General features: G+C 37.6%; 1 protein-coding gene and 1 pseudogene across 1 annotated transcript; both read right to left on the bottom strand.

Moving 5' to 3' along the window:
• Positions 1–5,100: 5,100 nt before the first annotated feature.
• LOC119998540 lies at positions 5,101–5,668 on the bottom strand. The gene is made up of 2 exons (XM_038845891.1): positions 5,637–5,668; positions 5,101–5,536 (listed from the first exon to the last, which is right to left on the bottom strand). The coding sequence occupies exons 1-2, from the start codon at positions 5,666–5,668 to the stop codon at positions 5,101–5,103; spliced, it is 468 nt and encodes a 155-aa protein (XP_038701819.1).
• A 1,392-nt stretch (positions 5,669–7,060) lies between these two features.
• On the bottom strand, positions 7,061–22,343 carry LOC119998539 (annotated as a pseudogene).
• Positions 22,344–22,854: the final 511 nt, after the last annotated feature.

The raw sequence follows: 22,854 nt of genomic DNA, 5'->3' as shown, positions 1-22,854 counted from the left end.
TTTGGTGTTTTCTTCAATATAGGCCTAATAGTTTATCTATTTGATACATAACATGCAGTGCTCATTGCCCCTGCCCCAAAAGAACTTCGGTAAATTATATTCTAGCATCATAGTCCTACCTAATTCCTGAAGAGTCCTATTTTTCTTTCAACTACTCCATTTTGGTATGGAGTTCTAGGAGCTGAAAAGTCATGGATGATTCCTAATTCATCACACAAATTTTTAAAATTATGACTCAAATTCTCCACCATTATCACTTCTTATTTTTGAGATCAAAAACCTGTTTCATTTTGAAGTTTCTTAATCAATTTTGAAAATGCATTTAGTGCTTCATCTTTGTATGCAAGAAACAATACCCATGTGAACCTTGTGAAGTCATTAACAATTACAAAAGCATAAGTTTTTCCTCCTAAGCTTTTGAATCTACTAGGTCCAAAAAGATCTAAATGTAGCAATTGTAGTGGTCTAATTGTGGAGACAATATCATTGGATTTGAAAGATCTCCCAACTTGCTTTCCTTTTGTGCATGTTTCACATATATGCATTTCAGTATTGTTTAGTGTAGGCACTCTCTAATTAATTTCTTGCTAACCAATTTTAACATTGAAGTTTTTCCTATAGGACCAAGCCTCATATGTCAGGTTTCAAAACTTAAGTTAGATGCAACAAAACATTTTAGAGAACTAGACTTCAAATCATGCATATCTATCATGTATACATTTCCACTTCTCTTACTTTTGATTACCATATTATTAAACCTACCAGAAATGAGACATTTATCACCATCAAAGACTATTATGTATCCCATATCAGCTAGTTGGCTAATGCTAATTAGATTGAAAGACAAAACAACAACTAATAAAACATTTTTAATATGAAAAGAAGAGGGATTACCAATGGATCATTTACCAAGGATCTTTCCCTTTGAGTTATCTCCAAAAGTGACACAACCTTCATTTTTCTTTTCTTTGAAAGAAGTAAATAGATCTGAGTTTCCAGTCATATGTCTGGAACATCCACTGTCTAGATACCAGTGGCTTTTTGTGAGGCTTTCCTGGAGACATACCTGTAAAGGAATTACCTTGTTTTAGGTACCCAAACTTTCTTGGGTCCTTAATGGTTAGTATCAATAACATATGTTCCTTAGGAACCCAAATTTGAACATGTTTTTGTTGGACAAAGATTTTATTCTAGGGTATAAAGAACACTGTCTATTCCATCTGCAACAGATCCAAGTTGTACTGTGATCTCAGTGATTGCTTCGTGCAATTTATCTGGGTCATGAGTACTTGCTTGTCTGCCCCATGACATATATCGAACACCTTGTATGGCATACCTTGAAACCATAAGTTGCCTTTTGTAGTCTTGAACTTTGTCGGTTGCTTTTTTAAGTCTCCTTTTGGTTTCCCTCAAAGCTTCTTGTAGAGATTCGATAGTTTTCTGGGGATCGTCCTCGTATACGTCTTCCCTTATAGGGGAGAGGTTGAATCTGGGATCACCTCCACCTTCTTCTTCTTTAGAAGTAGAACCTTCATCAGTTCTAGACCTTTTTACAGGTGGAGAGTTAGGAGTATCCATCCTTGAAGATTTCTTGAGAAAGATATTGGTTTATGATGATTCTTACTTTTGAATATTTATACGAATGGAATATGAAGAGATTGTTGGACCAGGACTTAGTGTCTAGTCAACATTGTGTTTTTGATGATTGTGTATGATTGTATACTAAAATGTGTGTGAGCATGCTTTACTTGAACATATCCTAAAATGCTAGAAAACATGCTTAAATGGTTATTTGGTTAATTGTTTAATATCTTAATTGTGCATATACAAATGAAGGCTTATGCATATCTCTATGTGAATTTGGTATCTATATATTTTTGAGATAGTGCTGGAAATTAAGTTTTGAAAATAAATATACAAGGACTAAGTTAGGGTATTAATCTTCTAATGATCATAATTTATCTTACTTAGGTCCAAATTACTTGAAACTTGAACCACATGCACATGAAGGTTTAATATATGTTCTAGGACTATAATCATGAGAAATTAAGTGCATCACATATATATTTGGTCATATGCTTAAATTCCGCCAAAACTAGGTTTTACCTAATTTTGTGCATATGTGTTCTTTGTGAACGTAGTGAACCAAATGAACTCCGATTTAAATGAAATTTCGTGTGCATCTTAGTTTCATCACTATGAACATATTTGATTTAGTAAAGTTCAAGAGAAAAAGTCATTTACACTGAGTTTGCAAAATGACTTTGAATTTACACTTAGAATTTATCGGTTTCACTATTAGTGATCAAATTGCTTGGTTGAGTGACCAAACGATTTCCGATTGTTATGAAATTTTACATGGACATTCTAATACATATAAAATGATTTATCATGCAGTAATATGAATTTTCTGGGTTGTTTTTCTAATGTAATTAACCTATGCGCTCTATATGAAGCTCTTTGAGCTTACATGCAATTGGGGAGTTCTACCTCCTATTTCCTTGTAGGTTAATCATCATTGTGGTCTCATATGTCTCAGAATTCAGTATGTTCAAGAGTGGTCGAAGTGCTGTTTCTAAGAATGAGCTTGGAGCTCTAGGAAACTATGAAAAATCCTATATTTGCCAACTTTCCACTAAGGCACTTAATCAAGTTGAATGAATCAAACATTGAGGCTATTGGTTGTGGTCTTCATGGAGATACAACTCTTTTCAATCATATGAGACAAACCTTGTCCTCTCTATCATTAGTGATATATTCTTGTTTGACATTTTCACTCAAGACATGTGCTACCAAGAAAGTTAGGTTGGTGCAATCAAACAAGATCCTTGACTAAGGGATCACTTTTGAAGTCTTTGATTCAAAATGAAGGGACAAGATGACACAGTATAATCTACATCCATGGTTGAGAATTAAAGAGAGTTTGAATGGTCAAGATTTGAAGACATACATTAATCAAAGGGTTGTGCTTATGACAACACTTATGGAAGAAAGGTACAACTTGACTTCTCTTAAGCTTCCAACGTCTATATGCTCTATGGTGGAGATTTGTTTGCTCAAATCATCAATGACCAAGATTAGGAGCTGCAATGGATGGTAGAGATCAACTCTTGAAGTTTGATCCAATGGCTGCAAGCATAGGAGAGAATTGTCTTTAAAAGAGGATCTTCCCTTTCATACAACTTGGAGAAGCCAAAATTACATTGAAGAAATTCTTGCTCTCAAAACTTTCAAGCTAGTTTGTGCCATTGAATCCAAGCTTCTACCCAAGCCACTCTAAAGGCTTCCTCACTATTTTGCTTTTGCAAAGAGGGAGTGCTTCTTATTTGGCTTCTTATTTTCAGATTCGAAAATCCTCATTATTCTTCATTTTCTATCCAACCCGTGAGGTGATATTGTGATTCTTGAGTGTTCCTCAACCCCATTTGCTTAGTGCAAACCTTGAGTGAACCATTTATACCGAACACTTGTAAAAGTCCCTTCATTGGGCAAAAACCTTGTTGAGGTTGAGTTTAAGGGAGTGCTTGAAACCCTTGGTTGTAAAGTTTGAAGATTATCTTGAAATCTTCAGTTTTAAGGGTGACCTAAAAACCCTTGTGAGTTTTGTGGAGCTCTTGAGAAAACCACATCCTTAGTGGAGGTTGGAAAATCCTAGGTTGGTGAACCTAGGTAGTAGATGTAGGAGAAGAGTCTCCGAACTACTATAAATTGCTGTGTGGACTATCTTGATTGCATTGCTTGCTTGTTGATTGATTAAGTGTTTTGATTGCAGAATTTTCTGAACCACTAGTCTGTCCGTGCACTGTTCACATAGCTAAACTTTGAATTTTAATCTGAATTTTTGATATAGTATTCATTAGGGTGTTGTGATACTGCATACCAAATTTCATTGAATTCTGACTTGATTTGCTAGGTGAAATTTGAGTTGTAAAATCTGTGCGCAGTGTGTTGTTTGAAAAAATCTGTTTTTGCAATTTCTTGATTATTTGATAATTGATCATTCACCATATTGTATCACATCTTGCATTGAAATGAATGTTGATTAGGATAATCATTAGAGTTCAAATTTGTGTGCTAATTGTTAATTGACATTGATTTCCTTTTAAATTATAAAAAGAGATTCCTATCGGAATTTGGGGACACAATTCACCCCCCCCTCTTGTGTTAAGTACGATCCATCAGTTTTCTGCGTCTAAAATCAGTTCTATATCTACCATTCTTCACATGTGTCCTAGATGTTGCATTAAAATCATATTTGCATCTTTCAAGCATTGTTTCCTTTGGCTGGACAACACTATAACCTATACCAATTTTATCAAGAAATGGTTTTTGACTTGACAATAATAAATTCAGTTTTTCAAAACTGGTATTGAACTTCTGAAAGCATTCTTTTAGTCTTTTATTTTCAATTTTTAAGCTTGCAAGTTCTTCTATTAAAGCTACATTATCAGGAAGTAAAATCTCACATTTATGATTCCTAAGCATTTTTAATTCATCATTCAATTCTTCTAACTTCATTTTCAGCTTAGTGATTTCATTTAGAATCTCAGCTTCTTTACTTATATCACATGCATTTTCTTTCTTCAAAATTTTATTAACAGATATCAATTTTTCATTTTGCTTGCAAACATCTTGAAATGAATTAAATAGTTCTTCAAAGCTAGGATCATTATCATCATCATAGTCACTTATCTCATTTTCATTGCAATGTGATTCTTCTTTTGCTACAAGGCAGAGATTTGCTTTGATGTCTTCATCATCTGAAGATTTTGATTTTGATGAGTCCCAAGTTGATTTTAAAGCCTTCTTGAATTCTTCTTTCTCTTCTCCTTGTGTTGTGGCTTCTTCAATTTTGGACAGTCAGGTTTGATGTGTCCAACTTGTCCACATTTGTAGCTGATTGTTTCCTCTCTTTCTTTATTTCTATCACTTGCCTTTTCTCTTCTGAAATTTCTTTTTCCGTACTTCATGAATTTTATGATGTTCCTTGCTAGTGAGCAATGTTTTCTTTATTTTCATCTTCACTGAGACTTCTTGAACCATGAGCAGCAGTCAGTGCTATTGATTTTTTGACTATTGGATTGCTGTAGCTTTAGCATCTCATTCTTTTGGTAGTGACCTTAGTATCTTCTGTACCTGTTCAGCACTAGAATAGACTTTGCCAAGACCATTTAAATCATTCACAATGTTAATCAATCTACCATACATATTAGAAACACTTTCACCTGATTCCATTTTGAACAATTCATAGTCATGCACAAGCATGTTTATTTTGGAATCTTTTACCTGATCAGTGCCTTCATGTTTTACCTCCAACATTCTCCAAATGTGTTTAGCAGATTCACATGCAGAAATATGATTATATTCTGATCTACTTAAAGCACAGTACAAGAAATTCATAGCTTTAGTATTACAAGAGAACATTCTCTTATCATCTTCTGTCCATTCATCCCTAGTCTTTTCAACTAAAGATTCCTCTTCTTCCCTATTCTTTTTTGAAGTTTTAACTGGCTTGTAGTGAACTTCCTCAATGATTCTCCATAAATCAGGGTCATGTGCATTTAAAAAAAAATTCATACTCTGCTTCCAGAAAGCATAGTCATTTCCTTTTGAAAAATGGTGGTTTGTTTACTGACATTCCACACTCCTTTGTATTTTTAGAGCCCATTTAATTCTCTAGAGGTTTAGTTCTTCTAAGAATTATAGACTTGTCTTCGATACCACTTGTTAGGACCTTAGGCTTAATACAAGAGGGGGTGAATTGTATAAAGTAAGTCTTTTTAAAACTCTTGTTGGTTCCTGTGATTGCTAGACTAGGTTTTCTTCTGGAAGGTAATTGATGCTAAAACTATTCTAACAGAGAATATTCAAATAATGTTCACACAATTTGATCAAACACGTAAGCATAGGAAGAGCAGAGCAATAATAGATAATAAAACACAATTAAATAATGTAAAGACTATAAAAAGTAAGGGTAGAGAGAGTGCAAACGATTTTAGAGTGGTTCAACCAGAAATGGACCTACTCCACTACTCAAGGCTCCTCTTTGAGATTTGAAAATCCACTATAATAGGTTGTTGATACAGAGACAAGCCCACCTCTTTACACAGCTGGTTTTGGCTCAAGTACCAGCCACACTTTTACAAATATGTATTTTTGATATGGCTAGAGGTTTAGAAACTAAATTTTGTGTGTAAAGAACCTCTAACAAATAGTAGGAAGCAGTGGGCTAGAGATATGAATAACAAGAATTGCTTGGAAGCTCGTACGAAGTTTCTCTGTATTGTTTTAGGCAGCCTCTGAGAATATTATATAGGACTAGGGTTTCTCTCTTGACCGTTTGAATCATGTCCTTGATTGTAGGAGTTGAAATCATCCTAATTTATCTCCATTCCTTTCGTATCATTTCTTCTTTCCTTTCTTGTCTTCAAGGAATCATATTTTCTTTCCTCGTCTTCCTAGAATCTTATTTCCTTTTCTTCTAGGAAATCATCTTTGATTTACAATTTCTTCTTTGATTTCCATAAAATATTTCTTTTGATTTCTTAATTAGCTCATATCTTTCAATTTGCTTTGATCTTGCCATAATTAGTGTTTCCAGCTTTACTGTGATTCTTATTGCTTTCACACTTCTAAAATCTACACCAATTTTGTGGCCTATTACTTGAGCTTAGTCAGCAAGTGTTGAGGTTAGCAAAGATCTTCCACATCACGTGTTGTCATAGTAGATTTATATAGTCCTGAAACTTGACAGCTTGTAAGCTTATAAATAAGCATAACAAACAAGCATATTTTGTATCAAAACATACATGAACAATATTGTTTGCCTGTGCACATGGCCGCCCCAACCTTAACCCAGCTATGTTTCTGCTAGCTAGTCCCAAAGTGCGACTAGAGATTTTTTCTATACGAATTTTTTTTATATTTGAAAACGATTGGTCAAATGAGTTTTGATAAATGTTTGAAATTTTCTCTGATTGGGTACGTTTAGCTTGACTAATCCTCCTACATGTTTTCCATACATGTAGATTAATGGGAGCTAAGTTGAGGAAGAACCAAGCTAAATAAAGATCGAGATAGTGTAATATTCTGCGGTGTCTCTAGTCGCCTTTCTTGGACCAAACCCTCTCACACCAGAGAGGCCTTTGCGGCTCTTCAAGAGTTCAACATCTTGGACCAAAGCCTCATACAGGGCGTCCACCTCAACAACATCAACAAGCACATTGTTAAACACCTCGTCGCCTACAAGGAATGGAGAAACAAGATAAGCTAAAACCAAAAAGAAACACGCAGAAGCCAGTGATTCATTACGTTTCAGTGAGCTTACTTATGTATCTCCACAACACAGATCTCTCTAAGTTGTACTCCGCCAAGATGTTCTTACAGGACCTCTTATGCTTACCCAAGCTGTAAAATGCGTTCACCCGATTGGCTACTTTTGTATTCTTCTTCCAAGTCTTCTTCGCGTTTCGAGACACGGTCAAGAAAAATCACATAAGATTCAGTAACACTAACTAATAGCGTACTGTTATACTTGTCATTACAAATCCAAGTGATTAGATTAGATTAGTGTCCTCTTTTCCGTTTTACCTCCGATTATTATTCTTACTCCCGGCCTTTTAATTCTTATGTGCCCCCCTTTGTATGTCTTTTATGAAATAAAAGACAAACAAAGGTGTAGTCAACCGAGTTTCGTACGGGAACTGAAATGCGCGGGATCACTGTGGCCATTCCCGGCTTGGCCAACTGTTTGTGCAGAAAAATAAAGGGCACGGGATCACAAGGCCATTCCCGGCTTGGCCAACTGTTGGTGCAGAAAAATAAAGGGCACGGGATCACAAGGCCATTCCTGGCTTGGCCAAATGTTGGTGCAGAAAAATAAAGGGCACGGGATCACAAGGCCATTCCCGGCTTGGCCAAACGTTTGTTTGAATTTATGCAAGAAATATCCATGAGTGTATGAATGCATGAAGAAAATTGTATTTTCTTCTATTTTTCTCATTTTGAAAATTTGATTTTGGTTAATTGTCGTAAGCACCATCACCCCTATCATCCTACAATCATCCATCATGAGAAGACTGCATCTTTTGATTCCACCCTATTCTTCAATCTGCCCTGTTATGCTTATTCCTGTATCTTTCATTCTCTTTTTGTCTAGTCTTTCCATTGATTTACTGCTTCCATCTTATTTCTATCAAATCCGACATACCTTTAATGCCAAACAAAAGCTTTTCGGCTCTAAAATCTCTTGGGTCCCGCTATGTCTTTTAACATAATATAATTTCTTTTAACTCTCTTGGAATTAAGAACACCACAATCTCTTTAGCTCCACCATGCTTTTTTAGCACCATTTAATTTCTTTTAGCTCCTTTACAGTCAAGAACACAAAAATCTCTTCAGCTCCACCATGCCTTTTAGCGTCATTTAATTTCTTTTAGCTCCTTTACAATCAAGAACACCAAATCTCTCAAGTTCCTGCTAAGAACAATGTCCTAATACACTTGTCGTGATTCTTTTATTACTTTATTTAACTTCCAAATAAATTCGATAGTATGGCAATGCTTGTACTACATGAGATTTCTGAAGGCAAGATATACAAGCAATAAAAATCGTGAAGAACACAAGCGATGAATAAGGAATTCGGAAATGAACTGAATAACCTCAGAGAGTTTTATTTAGAATAAATAGATAACAGGAGAGACTGATCGAGTATATATATATGATTCAAGAGGGTTAAAAATAAAGGAAATAGCATAAATCTTTATAGGATATAAAATGAGATAACTTTGATACCGCACAAAACTGCCCCAGTTTTGTGTGCCCCCCATTTTGCAATTATTGAATCTGACTACTTTCATATCAATCTTCTCCTTCACAGACTCATCATACCCCTGAACATAACCAATTCACCCGTGTACAGCCTTGCTGTCTGTCATTCACTGTATTGTCCCATATTCTTCTCAAATCCTCAAAAGGCCTCTGCCTCATCCCCTTAGTTGCTTTCACCACACCTTTCTGATCTCAATGTTATTTGAAGCTCCCAGGAAGGATTTTCACTATAGTAGAGACTTTTCTTTTTTCCCTAATTTTTGCCTGAAGCGCCCACGAGGGGTTTTCACTCCAGCGGGATTTTTATGGCTCTAATTTTTGCCTAGATCGCCCTTTCGGGTTTTCAATCTAGCGAACTTTTAATCTCTAATTTTTGCCTAGATCGCCCTTTCAGGTTTTCAATCTAGCGAGTTTTTTTTTTTTTTTTTTTTTTTTTAACTCTAATTTTTGCCTAGACCGCCCTTTCGGGTTTTCAATCTAGCGAGTTTTTTTTTTTTTTTTTGCTATGGGTAATACTTTTTGATGACGTCTGCATTCACCGGATTAGGCAATTCTTCTCCATCCATTCTTGTCAAAATTAATGCCCCTCCTTCAAAGGCTTTCTTCACCACATATGGTCCCTCATAATTCGGTGTCCACTTCCCTCGGTGATCCTTTGGAGGCGGCAAGATCATCTTCAACACTAAATCTCCTTCCCTGAAACTGCGAGGTCGAACTTTCTTATTATGTGCTTTCATCAATCTTCTTTGATACAATTGCCCTTTACAAATTGCTCTTAGTCTTCGTTCTTCAATCAAATTCAACTGCTCGTAACGCATTCGAGTCCATTCTGATTCTTCCAATCCTGCCTCCAGAACTACTCGAAGGGATGGAATCTCCACTTCTATAGGCAAAACCGCTTCCATACCATACACTAAGGAGAAAGGCGTCTCCCCGGTAGATGTCCGTATTGAGGTCCGATAACCATATAGAGCAAAAGGGATCTTCTCATGCCAATCTTTGTAATTCTCTGTCATCTTCCCAATGATCTTCGGACGGTAAGGAGTCGAATTATGGTGATAAATTTTGAATTGGTCACAAAAATCCTTCACCATTTTTCTGTTGAAATTCGTGCCATTATCAGTGATAATTCTTTCCGGGACTCCATATCGACAAACAATTTCTTTTCTTAAAAACCGAACAACCACGCTACTCGTCACATTAGAATATGAAGCAGCCTTCACCCATTTGGTAAAATAATCAATAGCAACCAAAATGAAATGATGCCCATTAGAAGCCTTTGGCTCAATTGGACCAATGACATCTAATCCCCACATTGAAAAAGGCCATGGTGATGTCAACACATGCAATGGATTAACTGGAACATGTGTTCTGTCTGCATAAATCTGACACTTGTGGCATCTGTTTGCATAACTTATACAGTCCCTCTCCATGGTTAACCAATAATACCCTGCACGTATAATCTTCCTTGCCATTGCATATCCACTGGAATGAGTCCCACATATTCCTTCATGAATTTCCTCCATAATTAGTTTAGCCTCCGCCATATCGACACAACGCAAGAAAACTACCCCATCATTCCTTTTATAAAGCACATTTCCATTCAAGAAGAAAGATCCCGCCAATCTCCTGATGGTGCGCTTATCATTCTCTGATGCCCCTGATGGATATTCTTTCTTTTCAATGTACTGTTGGATATCATGATACCACGGTTTACCATCAGGCTCTCCCTCTAAATTTGAACAGTAACCTCGAACTTCTCGTTTCTCAATTTTAATTAGCTGCACTTCCCCTTTTGGGTCTACATCAAACATTGCCGCCAAAGTTGCCAAAGCATCTGCTATTTGATTTTCTTCCCTGGGGATATGATCAAACTCAATCCAATCAAAAAACTTGACTAACCTTTTGATATGTTGGTAATATGGAATGAGCTTGTCATCTTTAGTTTCCCACTCATCATTCAATTGCCTAATCACCAACTGTGAGTCACCATAGACCTGTAGCCTCCTAATCCTCATATCGATAGCAGCTTGAATTCCCATCGTACATGCTTCATACTCAGCCACATTGTTAGTACATTCGAAATACAACTTAGCTGTAAACGAGATAATATTCTCATCAGGTGATATTAACACTGCACCAATTCCACATCCCATGATATTAGAAGCCCCATCGAACAACATAGTCCATTTTGCCAAATCCCTTTGATTCCCCTCTTCTATCGACACAGTCATGACATCAATATCTGGAAACTTCAAATCCATAGACTGAGTATCATCAATTGCTCCATCTGCCAAATAATCTGCTATTGCACTCCCTTTGATTGCCTTCTGTGTAACATACAAAATATCATATTCTGATAACAACATCTGCCATTTTGCTATTCTCCCTGAAAGAGAAGGTTTCTCAAAAATGTATTTGATAGGATCCATCCTGGAAATCAACCATGTAGTATGATAAAGCATATATTGTCTAAGCCGATGTGCAGCCCAAACCAAAGAACAACAAGTTTTTTCCAACATCGAATAATTTGCTTCACAACTAGTGAACTTCTTGCTTAAGTAATAAATGGCATGCTCTATCCTTCCCGATGAATCATGCTGTCCAAGCACACATCCCATCGAACTATCTGAGACAGTCAAATAGAGAATAAGCGGCCTGCCAGCTATAGGAGGCATCAACACTGGAGGACTTTTCAAGTATTGCTTGATCTTTTCGAATGCAATCTGGCAATCTTCGTTCCACTCAGTAGAGTTACTCTTACGCAATAATTTAAAGATAGGTTCACAAGTAGCTGTCAACTGTGAAATGAATCTGGCAATGTAATTTAACCTTCCCAAGAAACCCCTAACTTCCTTTTCTGTCCGAGGGCGTGGCATCTCCAAGATCGCCTTCACTTTATCAGGATCTACCTCAATTCCTTTCCTGCTTACAATAAAACCTAACAACTTCCCCGAGGTCGCCCCAAATGTGCACTTAGCTGGATTCAACTTCAATTGATGCTTCCTTAATCGATCAAACAACTTCTGAAGATTCACAATATGATCTTCATCTTCTTCGGATTTTGCTATCATATCATAGACATATACTTCAACTTCTCTATGCATCATGTCATGAAACAAAGTGACCATGGCTCGTTGATAAGTAGCACCGGCATTCTTCAGACCAAACGGCATGACTTTATAGCAAAAGGTTCCCCAGAGGGTAATAAAAGTCGTTTTCTCACGATCCTCTGGTGCCATCTTGATCTGATTGTAACCCTAAAATCCATCCATGAAAGAGAAAGTTGAATGTCTAGCTGTATTATCCACTAAAACATCAATATGGGGAAGTGGAAAATTATCCTTCGGGCTTGCACGATTGAGATCTCTATAATCGACACACATCCGCACTTTTCCATCCTTCTTGGGAACAGGTACAATATTTGCCACCCATTCAGGGTATCTAGCCACTGCTAAAAAACCAGCATCGAACTGCTTCTTCACTTCATCTCTTATCTTCAAAAGCATATCTGATTTCAATCTCCTTAGCTTTTGTTTCACTGGGGCACATTCTGGAATCAATGGTAACTTGTGAACCACAATACCTGTATCAAGACCGGGCATGTCCTGATAAGACCATGCAAAGACATCCTGGTAACTATGCAACAAATCTATCAATTTCTTCTTATCCTCTCCTTCGAAGGCAGCTCCTACCTTAATCTCCTTTTTCTCCGTTTCAGTTCCCAAATTAACAACTTCAGTTATCTCTTGGTGCGGCTTTATTAGTTTCTCTTCCTGATTGACTTGTCTTAACATTTCCGGTAAAATCTCAATTTCTTCCTCTATTTCATAGTCAGATTCAACATTGTTAATGGGTGCATCAAAATCTGGTTCATTAAGTTCGTCATCTTCGTTATCATCATTTTCAATCCTGTGAAAGAAATGAATAAAAATGGTTTTGAGAATGGAGAACAAAACTTAAATGGAAATGGAGAAACATGAATATGGATGACTGTCAAAAGACTTTCATTTCATGGAAAAGGGAATATGTACAAAGATTGAACATGCAATCGCCATACTATAAGATTTATTGAAAGCAAAGTAAAGCATGCTCATTACAAAAGACCCAAACGAAGGCCGTGAGCTGGGCCCACGATGGTAGTGCACTCGGGATTACTCTTGCAGGTTCTTGAGAGATACTGGGAGCTCCAGACTGGTCCAGTTGCCTAATTTGAAATTTGAAGGACGCGAGATGACAAAGCAAGGTCTAGCAGCCGAACTCTGTTCCTCTTCCACCACAGCAGTCGAGTTTTCAACTGGCAGTTTTCCAAAAACTACCCCAGTATCAGCCAAACTTATCTTGTTCTACATCCCTCCATACACAAAACTGTCATAAAGCCAAGGAATCGATTTCTTTTCGACTTCCAGCTCCTTTCCTTCCAGACGAGCAAACCTCTTCGCCTGCTTTTCTGCTTGTGCACGGTTCCTGTCAGCTCTAGTTGGCTTATAACCCAAACCCCAACGTTCTGGATGTTTCACTATTTCTACTGGCTTCTTAATTCCTTGTTGATTCTTACCAAGTCCTTCTCCTGGGCGAAACCCCTTTTTCAACATAAATTTTGCTACATTCTTCGTAACCTTGGATACTTGTGGCTTTAAGGGAGAAAGTCCTTCCTTCACATAGCTAGCACTAGCAATTTCAAAAGATTGGAATGAACTCTCAATCCCTTCTAGGGCTGTTACTGGTATGGTAAATTATCCATTGGTATACCATTACCGACGAATTGGTTACCGAAAATAGCAGAAGATTGGTATACCGTTACCAATTGTTCGGTACGGTAAATTTACCGATGATTTCGGTAACGGTAACGGTAAACAAAGTTCAAAACCGGTAAATTTCCCGATTACCGACATATATATTAAATATATATTAATATTATTTTTAGTTTTAGTTTTAGTTTTATTTAATTATGACCATTAGATTGATCTAATTTAATCTAGACCATTGATTATTTTTAGGGTTATCATTTATATATCACTTGTAGCAATTTCATTAACTTTAAAGCAGTGTTTGTTACATAACAAAATGCTTTGTTGGTATTGATTACATGTTTTTCTCCCTTTCCATTATGGTCTTTTATCTTTATTTATCTTGTTTCTTCTAGCTTTCCTGCCATGGAGTTTAAAACACTTCTGATACTAAAAATAGATTTTCTGTTATAGATTGTTGGAATAATGTTATGTGAATTATCCTTTCTTTTTTTCACTGATTGATAGGTATTTTCTCTTATTCACATATGGCACAATGATCCTTCTCATTAATCTATCATTTTTATTTCATACAATGACTATTAAGCACAATGCTACTTGATGCATTTTTTTTCTTTTCTTTTTTAAATAGGTTTTAAGAATTGGTAAATTTACCAATTACCGACTTACCATTACCGATCGATCGGTATACCGACCATCGGTATACCGACTCTTCCGGTAACGGTAACGGTAACATTTTTTGAATTACCGAAAGAATTGGTATGGTAACGGTATTCCGTGATTGGTAACGGTAACCGTACCAATAACAGCCCTAATCCCTTCTGTCGGAGCATCAATAGGAGAATTATTAGACAAACTAGCAACCATCCATTCTGACTGGCCCTTTACTATATAAACCCTTCCATCATGAACAAACTTGAGCATCTGATGCAATGTTGAGGGAACGGCTCCTGCAGTGTGAATCCAAGGTCGTCCCAACAGGCAACTGTAGGTCGGTGAGATATCCATTACCACAAATGGTACATTGAAAGTTACGCTTGCAACCTGTAAAGGTATTTCAATTTCTCCCATAATCTCTCTACGTGTTCCGTCGAATGCCCTTACTACCATCGGCACTGGTCTTAAATAAGATCTGTCAATCGGCAACTTTTCAAAAGTCTCCTTTGGTAAAATATTGAGCGATGACCCATTATCCACCAAAATACTTGCTAATTCCTTTCCACGACACATGGCTGAAATATGCAAAGCTTTGTCGTGCCCCATCCCTTCAGGTGGAATATCATCCTCAGTAAAGGACAACAAATGGGACGCCAACACATTTCCCACAATGCCATTAAAAGAGTCTGTAGGAATCTTGTCTGATACATACGCCTGATTTAACATTCTCATCAAGACTTGTCGATGCGGTTCAGAACTCATTATCAACTCCAAGATCGAAATTTTTGTAGGGGTTTTCTTCAATTGATCCACTATCATGTACTCACTCTGCCGAATAATTTTCAGGAACTCCTGGACTTCCACATCAGTTACAACTTTCTTTTTCTCCTCTGGGCGTACAAAAAGACCTTCTTCTGGAATAGAACCTGATCCTTCAACTTCAGGTATTGCTTTCCCTTTTCTTTTACGTTCAGCTTCAAGATCCACTATCGGATTCCCTTCTGGCTCATTTCTCGTGTAACATCTCCCACTCCGGGTAACTCCACTAACACCAGAAATATTATCTACCATTTCTCCTTGCTTTCCTCTAACTTCAGCCTCATAATTCCATGGCACAGCCTTGTCATTCTTGTACAAAGGATCTATCTTTGGTTTGAGTGGCCCAACTGGTGGCGCATCTTCCACATAATACTGCAAGACAAATTGCGGAGCACGATTCGGCCTAGGCCCTTGATAATATCCTCCTATAACACTGACTTCATTTGATTGGCCTTTCACCTCAAACTTTATTATCTTCAAATCCATCAACTCTTGTACCTTCTCCTGAAAGCCACAACAATTCTCAATAGCATGTCCCCTTTGTCCTCTATGGAACTCACAAGTCTTCATGTCATCAAAAAGTCCACGTTGAACAGGCATATCCATTGCCACTTCCTCAACTAATCCTTCTTTCCTCAACATCATAAACAACTGGCCCAACGGCATTGCAATCTCTGATACCCATCTTTTTGTAGCACAAAATTCTTCAATGGCATTCACCCCCTCTTTCTCATGATTAGGCAATGGATTGTTGTTGACATTTGGTTTATTGATTGCACTAAGATCCAGCCATTTCGCTTCAATCATCCCCTGGACTATCCTTTTGAATTGTAAACATCCTTCAGTTGAGTGCCCGGGTGTACCCCCATGATATAAGCATGTGGCATTAGGATCATACCAATGGGGATATGGAGGTTGGTGGACCCGTCCCGGAACAGGAGCCACTGCTCCTTGCGCTTGAAGTTTCGTGAAACATTCAGCATAGGTTATGGGCAAAGGATCGACATGCTCAACGGGCCTTCTGGGTATTTGGTTTTGGAAATTTGGACGAGGGTTTTGGTAAGTGTTTGGGTTTTGAAAATTTTGGTAAGTGTTTGGGTTTTGGAAGTTTTGGTAAGTGTTTGGGTTTTGCGAGTATTGATTGGGTGATGGTGTATTGAATCGGGGTGGATAAGGATTTTGGGTGTGGGTATGATTATAGTAGGCTCCTGGGCTTGACATCCTTGGGGCATTGCTTCTAGGGCGATAATCTGAAGTAGGCACACCATAAACAGCTGGATTTGAATCAAAATTCACAGAATGCACTTCCGCCTTCTTGCCTTTACTTGCTTTAGCCGGGTCTGATTTATCAAGGGTGGGATAATACGGAGTACCTCTCTTCATGCACCGTTCGACTCGTTCGCCTGCTTGTATCATATCAGCCAAGTTATTATGGCCACCTCCCGCCAAATTGGCAGTATAAGGCTCCTGAAGAGCATCAATGAAAGGGTTCAACAAATCTTTTTCTGAATGGGGTGGAATTATCTGGGCTGCCAAATCCCTCCATCGATGGGCAAATTCCCTAAAGCTTTCCCCACTCTTCATTGTTGTGTTCTGCAGATCGTAAATGGTAGGGATCTTTTCTTCATTATGCTTATACTGATTCATAAACATTTCAGCCAAATCCTCCCACGAAGCTACTGATGAAGGATTAAGGGTATTGAACCACCTTTGAGTTGCCCCAGTCAGACTATCTTGGAAATAATGCATCAACACTTTCTCATCGCTTGCATATGGCTGCATGCGCCGACAATACATCGTTAAATGATCCAAAGGGACTCCAGTGCCATCAAACAAGCTGAATTTTGGTAGTACAAAGTCATGTGGAACATTCAAATTCTTCACCAAGCACAAATTGGCTGGGTTCAGCATACCTGCAGCATTGAAACCCTCCATGGCTCTTAATCTCTTCTCCAACTTCTTGATAGCATCCATTGAGCTACTTTCTTCATTCTGGACTCCTTCAGTTACTACCCCACCAATAAAAGTTCCCGCGGTATCAGTACCAACTGGGAAGGGATTCTCATGCCCATGAGGATCAACTTGATGAATGTAAGCTGGGTTCTGAGTCGTTGCCTGTTGAGAAACATATTGATGCTGGTGTAAACCAGGCAAAGATGGGTTACGGACAGGAGTGAACCCTGGTGGGTAAACTGGTACTTCTTGGTGCAAATGATTCTCAGGAACCTCTGGTGTTTCAGAATTTTCAACTACTCCCTTTCCTTTCATCAGCAACGCCATATTCTTCATTAGTAGGGCCATTTGCTCTTTCAGTTCAGCTATGTCCTGATTCTGACTATGCTCACCCATTTCCTGCTCCATATTATGAATAATTCTTGATTGTAGGCGAGTCTGATAGGGGTGTCGATGGTGCTTCTTGGGCGCTATGATTACTTATGATTTTTCTGTGCATTATGAAAACAACAACATTAGTTCTCATTTATTTTAATTTAAAGATGTGCATGCATGTGATTATTATTTATGCAAGTCCTAAGAAATCTTTGCAATCCAAGAAAAGATAATATTGGCAAAATATCATTCCATTCAAAATATTGTAGCTCGAATTGTTTACATCTTTACTCATCATCAATCTCAATAACATCAGAATTAGCTGACTACGTTTGAAATATCTTCTCCCTAAGTACATACAAGTCTTTGTGTAAATCTGTCAAAAACAAGGAAACCCCAACCAATTCTGGCGCCTTAAATGCCCGATTTACTTTCAGATCTTGTACCCGTTTTTCATGGCTGTGAGCCCATTCTGATAATTGCAATGCTCGACTCATAATTAACTTGATCTTGTCCTTTGTGCCTTGTTGCTTATGTTGAAATTCATTCAATTCATCATGTAAGAAATCATTCTGTTGATTCAATTCTTCTACCTCTGCCTCTTTTTGCTGAATGAAATCTTCGTCTGCCTCATACAACTTCTGGAATTTTTGACTTTCTGAAAGGGCATATTCCATTTGTTCTTTCAGAGAGTTGATCTCCACCTTATTCCTCTTTAACTTATCAACTTTGTCAACTATCTCCTTCTTAGCATTGTAGCTTAACTCCTCCAATGTCACAATTGTTCCCTTCATTTGAGTAATTTCCTTTCGCGCCTCTTGAAGTTCTCCTTTCATACTTCTCACTTGCTCCTTCATCTTGGTATACTCTTCCTGAAGATTGCCCCTTTCTTTTTCCATTTGCAAATCTTCTTGCAGCTTCATTTTCTTGCTCTTGACAAACTCAGCTTTCATTCTTCTAAACTTTCCTTTATACTTTTTATATTTCTCAGTCATAGTTTGCAGCATTTTCCACATTATCTTCGCCTCTTTGTCAGGATATCCAGATGGTCCTCTAACCATTTCATCATCACTTGATGTGTCCTCCGTCTGTAAATCTCCATCCATTTCCTGAATTTCTTCTTCCACCATTACTTCTACACCTCTGTCTGGGACAAAATCTGGATAAGAAACCCTTCCATCCTCATCTTCTTCCTCAATGACCTCCTTGAGTATGGCTTCATTTTCCTGAGAATGCTTTTCTTCCCCATTATCTCTGCCACCTAACTTTCCTTTTCCTTTCCTTCTTCCCTCATCAGACATATCATAATCTGTATAAGATTTTCCTCTTTTTGCGTGCCATGCCTTGTACTGAACAGTTCCATAAATATTTCACGGACATTTTCTTACTCCTTGAGGGGTACTCCAGGCCTCCACTATCTTTCGTACTAACGCCTTTGCCTTTTCCTCTTCAAGGGAGAATTCAAACTCCTTCAACTGAAAAGTGACTGGTCTACATGGATTCCCACCTATTTGTTGGAGAAACATGGCCGGTGCTTGACTTGTAATTCCCCAAGGGCCTATAAGTGGAACCCAATCGAAATCACCACACCTATAAATCAATCCGTCTGTTTTATGCCATGGGGCTCTCATGTATACCTTCTTTTCATCCAAACTAGACAAAAAACAACTCCACTTCTCCATTGAAGGCTTTAAAGGCTGCAATCTTGCCTTTTCGAAATCACTAATAGGATCTCTCAACTGACAATCATCCTTTTGGAACTGCACAAAAGGAGCCCCAACTGTCTTGTCATACTTTAGGTGACTAATAAGCCAGATCCCAAGCAACTGAGCACACCCAATAAACCTCCCTTCCGTAGAAACACGACAGTGATTAAGGGACCGGAAAGTCTCACATAATATGGTAGGCACTGGAGTCGCTTGATGCTTAACATGATTAACCATCTTAATCACACCTCTATCTATATTTCCACCGGCACATGGAAAAATCACGGTACCATATATGACAATTGCAAAAGCAAATCGTCCTTCTTCCTTGTGAAAATTCTCTTTAGCAAAATTCATCAATATTTCTTCTGGAAAAGTCCACCTTGCACCCTTTGTACTTCCCATTTCTTTAATCTTCTTCACTGGTAAACCCAAAAGCTTAGAGATAACTGCTTCTGCAAAAGTTTTTTCTCCTGGGTTGTAGATTTTATTAGCGTGCAAGGTGTACCCCAATAATTCGGCATACTCTTCCATCAATGGTGATAAATCTATTGACCCAAAAGTGAAGCAACGGTATGCTGGATCCCAATACTGCATAGCCGCCTTCAGGAGAGTTACTGGCGTCTGGATAGTCAACAGATGATCAATTCTCCCAAACATACTCCTAAACGCTTTCTTTGTATTCATATCCTGCTTCTGCCAAAACTCAGACAAAGCTTCCGGTGCTCGAGTCTGGAATGAAACCTTCTTCATTGGTCTCAACGACTGATCTTCTTTCAAACTATCTCCCAACTCTTCTTGTAGCTTATCTAACTTGTCTCTGATTTCTACTGGATCACCCAACTTCACCGTGCTTGTTCCTATAGGCTTAATCATTATGCCAATATTATCTAGTTAGATTGCAAAGATGTGCTCTAACGTGTATGCATGATCAATGATAAAGAAAGAAAAAGAAAAAGAAAAACAATCATGGATATTAACCTGCACAAGTTAGGTTAGGATACAAGCAAAACAATATACAAGAGGGAATAAGTTACACCAAAAATAATGAGCATGATTAAGGCATATAACAAGGAATATAACATGCGAAATAAATAGTTAGGGATAGAGACGCCCCCTTTGTTCCTAAGATGGGTAATACCACCTAAAAATTTCTGAAGGTCTAGAACCGTGACTAAGGTTTATCTATGGTGCATATGGGTGGTTTAACTAACTAATCACGAGGTCTCTGGATCAGGTGGCTTTTGCTCCATTGGATCACAAAAGCCCATCCCTTAATGTCATAAGAGGACGTCAATCCAGGAAGGTGTCTTCCCCCACCCATACAGGGAAGTGAATCCCATGAAAGTGCTAGGTCAACCTTCACTAATCACTAAGTAACCCGGGTATAGGGTTATGTGTGTATAGTGATAAGTGAATGTGTGTGCGGGGGCATACAAACCAATATCCCTAACATTTAAATCTCACAAGGCCCATATCTGATGAAGAAATCTACAACATTGAACAAATCCATCAAATTCTTCAAATTTAATATACAAATACAAATAGGAACTAACATAAAAACTATACAAGAAAAGCACAAAAATCAATCACACAGGCTCAACCCCTTTGGTATAAAAACCAACGTCCCCAGTGAAGTCGCCAGTTGTCGCAACCGGAGTCACAACGCGGACCGGCGATGAAAGAATGAAAAATGATTTAGAGTCGCCACCAATTGATTTAAGTGCAATTGGACACTAAAAATGGTCTACGAACCAGAGAATAGGTAAGGGGGTCTGTTGAGTGTGGGGAAGGTGTTAGGCACCCCACAACTCCCTAAAATGTTAACTAGATTGATCTATGTGCTTTTTCTTGAAAAGTTGTTTGTCCAATATAAATGATATTTTGATTTGAAAAGATAACGTAATTAAAGCATAGGCAGGAGCTGAATGTCATCAAGTCCTCCTCCTAATTAACTTCAATTTAGTTACCATTATTTTTTGAGTACAAATGATACCTTAATTTGAAAAGATAACATAATTAAAGCCTATGCAGGCGCTGAATGTCATCAAGTCCTCCTCCTAATGAACTTTAATTTAGGTATATAGTAAATGAATTTATCATTGTGTTTAGAAATACAAATGACACTTTAATTTGAAAAGATAACATAATTAAAGCATAGGCAGGAGCTGAATGTCATCAAGTCCTCCTCCTAATGAACTTTAATTTAGGTATCTAGTAAATTAAATCACCATTTGCGTTTTGTTTAAATAAAGATAGCAAAATTAAAGTATAGGCAGGAGCTGAATGTCATCAAGTCCTCCTCCTAATTGACTTTAATGTAGTATCCAATAATTTGTTTATGTGAAAATTTGGTAAAGACGCGGTTGTTGAATTGACAGATTTGAGGAAAATGATCTACGCATACGATTTTAATATCCATTCTAAACATGCATCATAAACTAATAACCCCTAACATGCATACTAATCAATTTAAATATGCATAAATAAAAATTACACTACTCTACACTACTTTTCATTATTTTTCCACTATGCTATTACATGGCTTACATTTACAAGGATATACATGCCAAACAAAAATAAGACAAGAAAATATACAAATAATAAAATATAAAGGTAAAAAATACACATATAAATATGGCCTATGGAGCCCATTAACTGCTCAAGCCCGGTCCAATCTCCAAATGAATTCTCCGACCCAAGTCCAATCAAGTCCGGCCCATAAAAAGTCGAGCCCGGTCCACATTCAGAAATCAAACAAGATAAGGGGGGGTCAAAAACGGATATCCACATGCTAATCAAGAGATCAAATTCACATATATCCATAGATTTAATGAGATTCACATATAAACATTTGTTTTTATACCAAATCTGAACCTATCATACAAGCAAAATTCATATTCAAATACAGCCCTGCCCAATCAAACAAATCAAACAAGTAACTCCCCTTTAACATCTGAACACAAACACAAACATCCACAATATAAATTAAGCCAACTTCAAAGAAATCAACTCATCCTCAACATCTCAGATCAAAAACACAAGCAAACCAAATTAAGCGGGATCCCTGCATTTCACTTTGTGTAAGACTGCTCACAATCAGACTAACTTACAGACAAACAAACTTAAACTCCATTTCATTCAAATCCAAACATAAAACCACAAATAGAATAGTGGCATGATCAAATCCCAACATAAACCGATGAAACAACTTCAATAGGCAGGATCTAACAGACATAAACAAAGCAGCCATCTCAGCTTAATCAAGCCATAATGCAGATAATTTCCACCCAAACTCCAGCAAAGAAAATCAAATCAAACATAAACAAACCCCACTTCAAAACCGGAAACATGAAACCCATTTCAGAACCCACTTCAAAACCCATTTCAGAACATGTATCTTTCAGAGGAACAAAACCATACGTAAAACCGGAAATGGAAACAGAGAAATGGCAGAGAAATAGAACAAAGAAAATGTACCGATTATTACCTTCTCATAGAAATAGAACAAACGAAACCCTCTTTTTCTCCTTGCTCTCTTTGTTGTGCAGCAGCCAAATCTCCTCAAAGAACACTTCCTGTAGTTCCTTTTTTATTCTCATCTCCCTTTTTTTTTGATTCTCCGGCTCCCCCTCTCTCCCCCCTTCTTGTTGTGCGGCTGCCTTCCTTTTTAAATTATCTCTATTTCAAAAAATCCCAAAATGCCCCCAAAAACCCTATTTATCTCTCCTTCTCTAAAACCCTCAAGACTTACATTTTGGTCT

Source organism: Tripterygium wilfordii, chromosome 5 (genome assembly GCF_013401445.1).
Source record: "Tripterygium wilfordii isolate XIE 37 chromosome 5, ASM1340144v1, whole genome shotgun sequence".
In the NCBI taxonomy this organism is placed as follows: Eukaryota; Viridiplantae; Streptophyta; class Magnoliopsida; order Celastrales; family Celastraceae; genus Tripterygium; species Tripterygium wilfordii.
The sequence above is the reverse complement of the archived record's forward strand: the minus strand, read 5'-3'. Positions and strand labels throughout refer to the sequence as shown.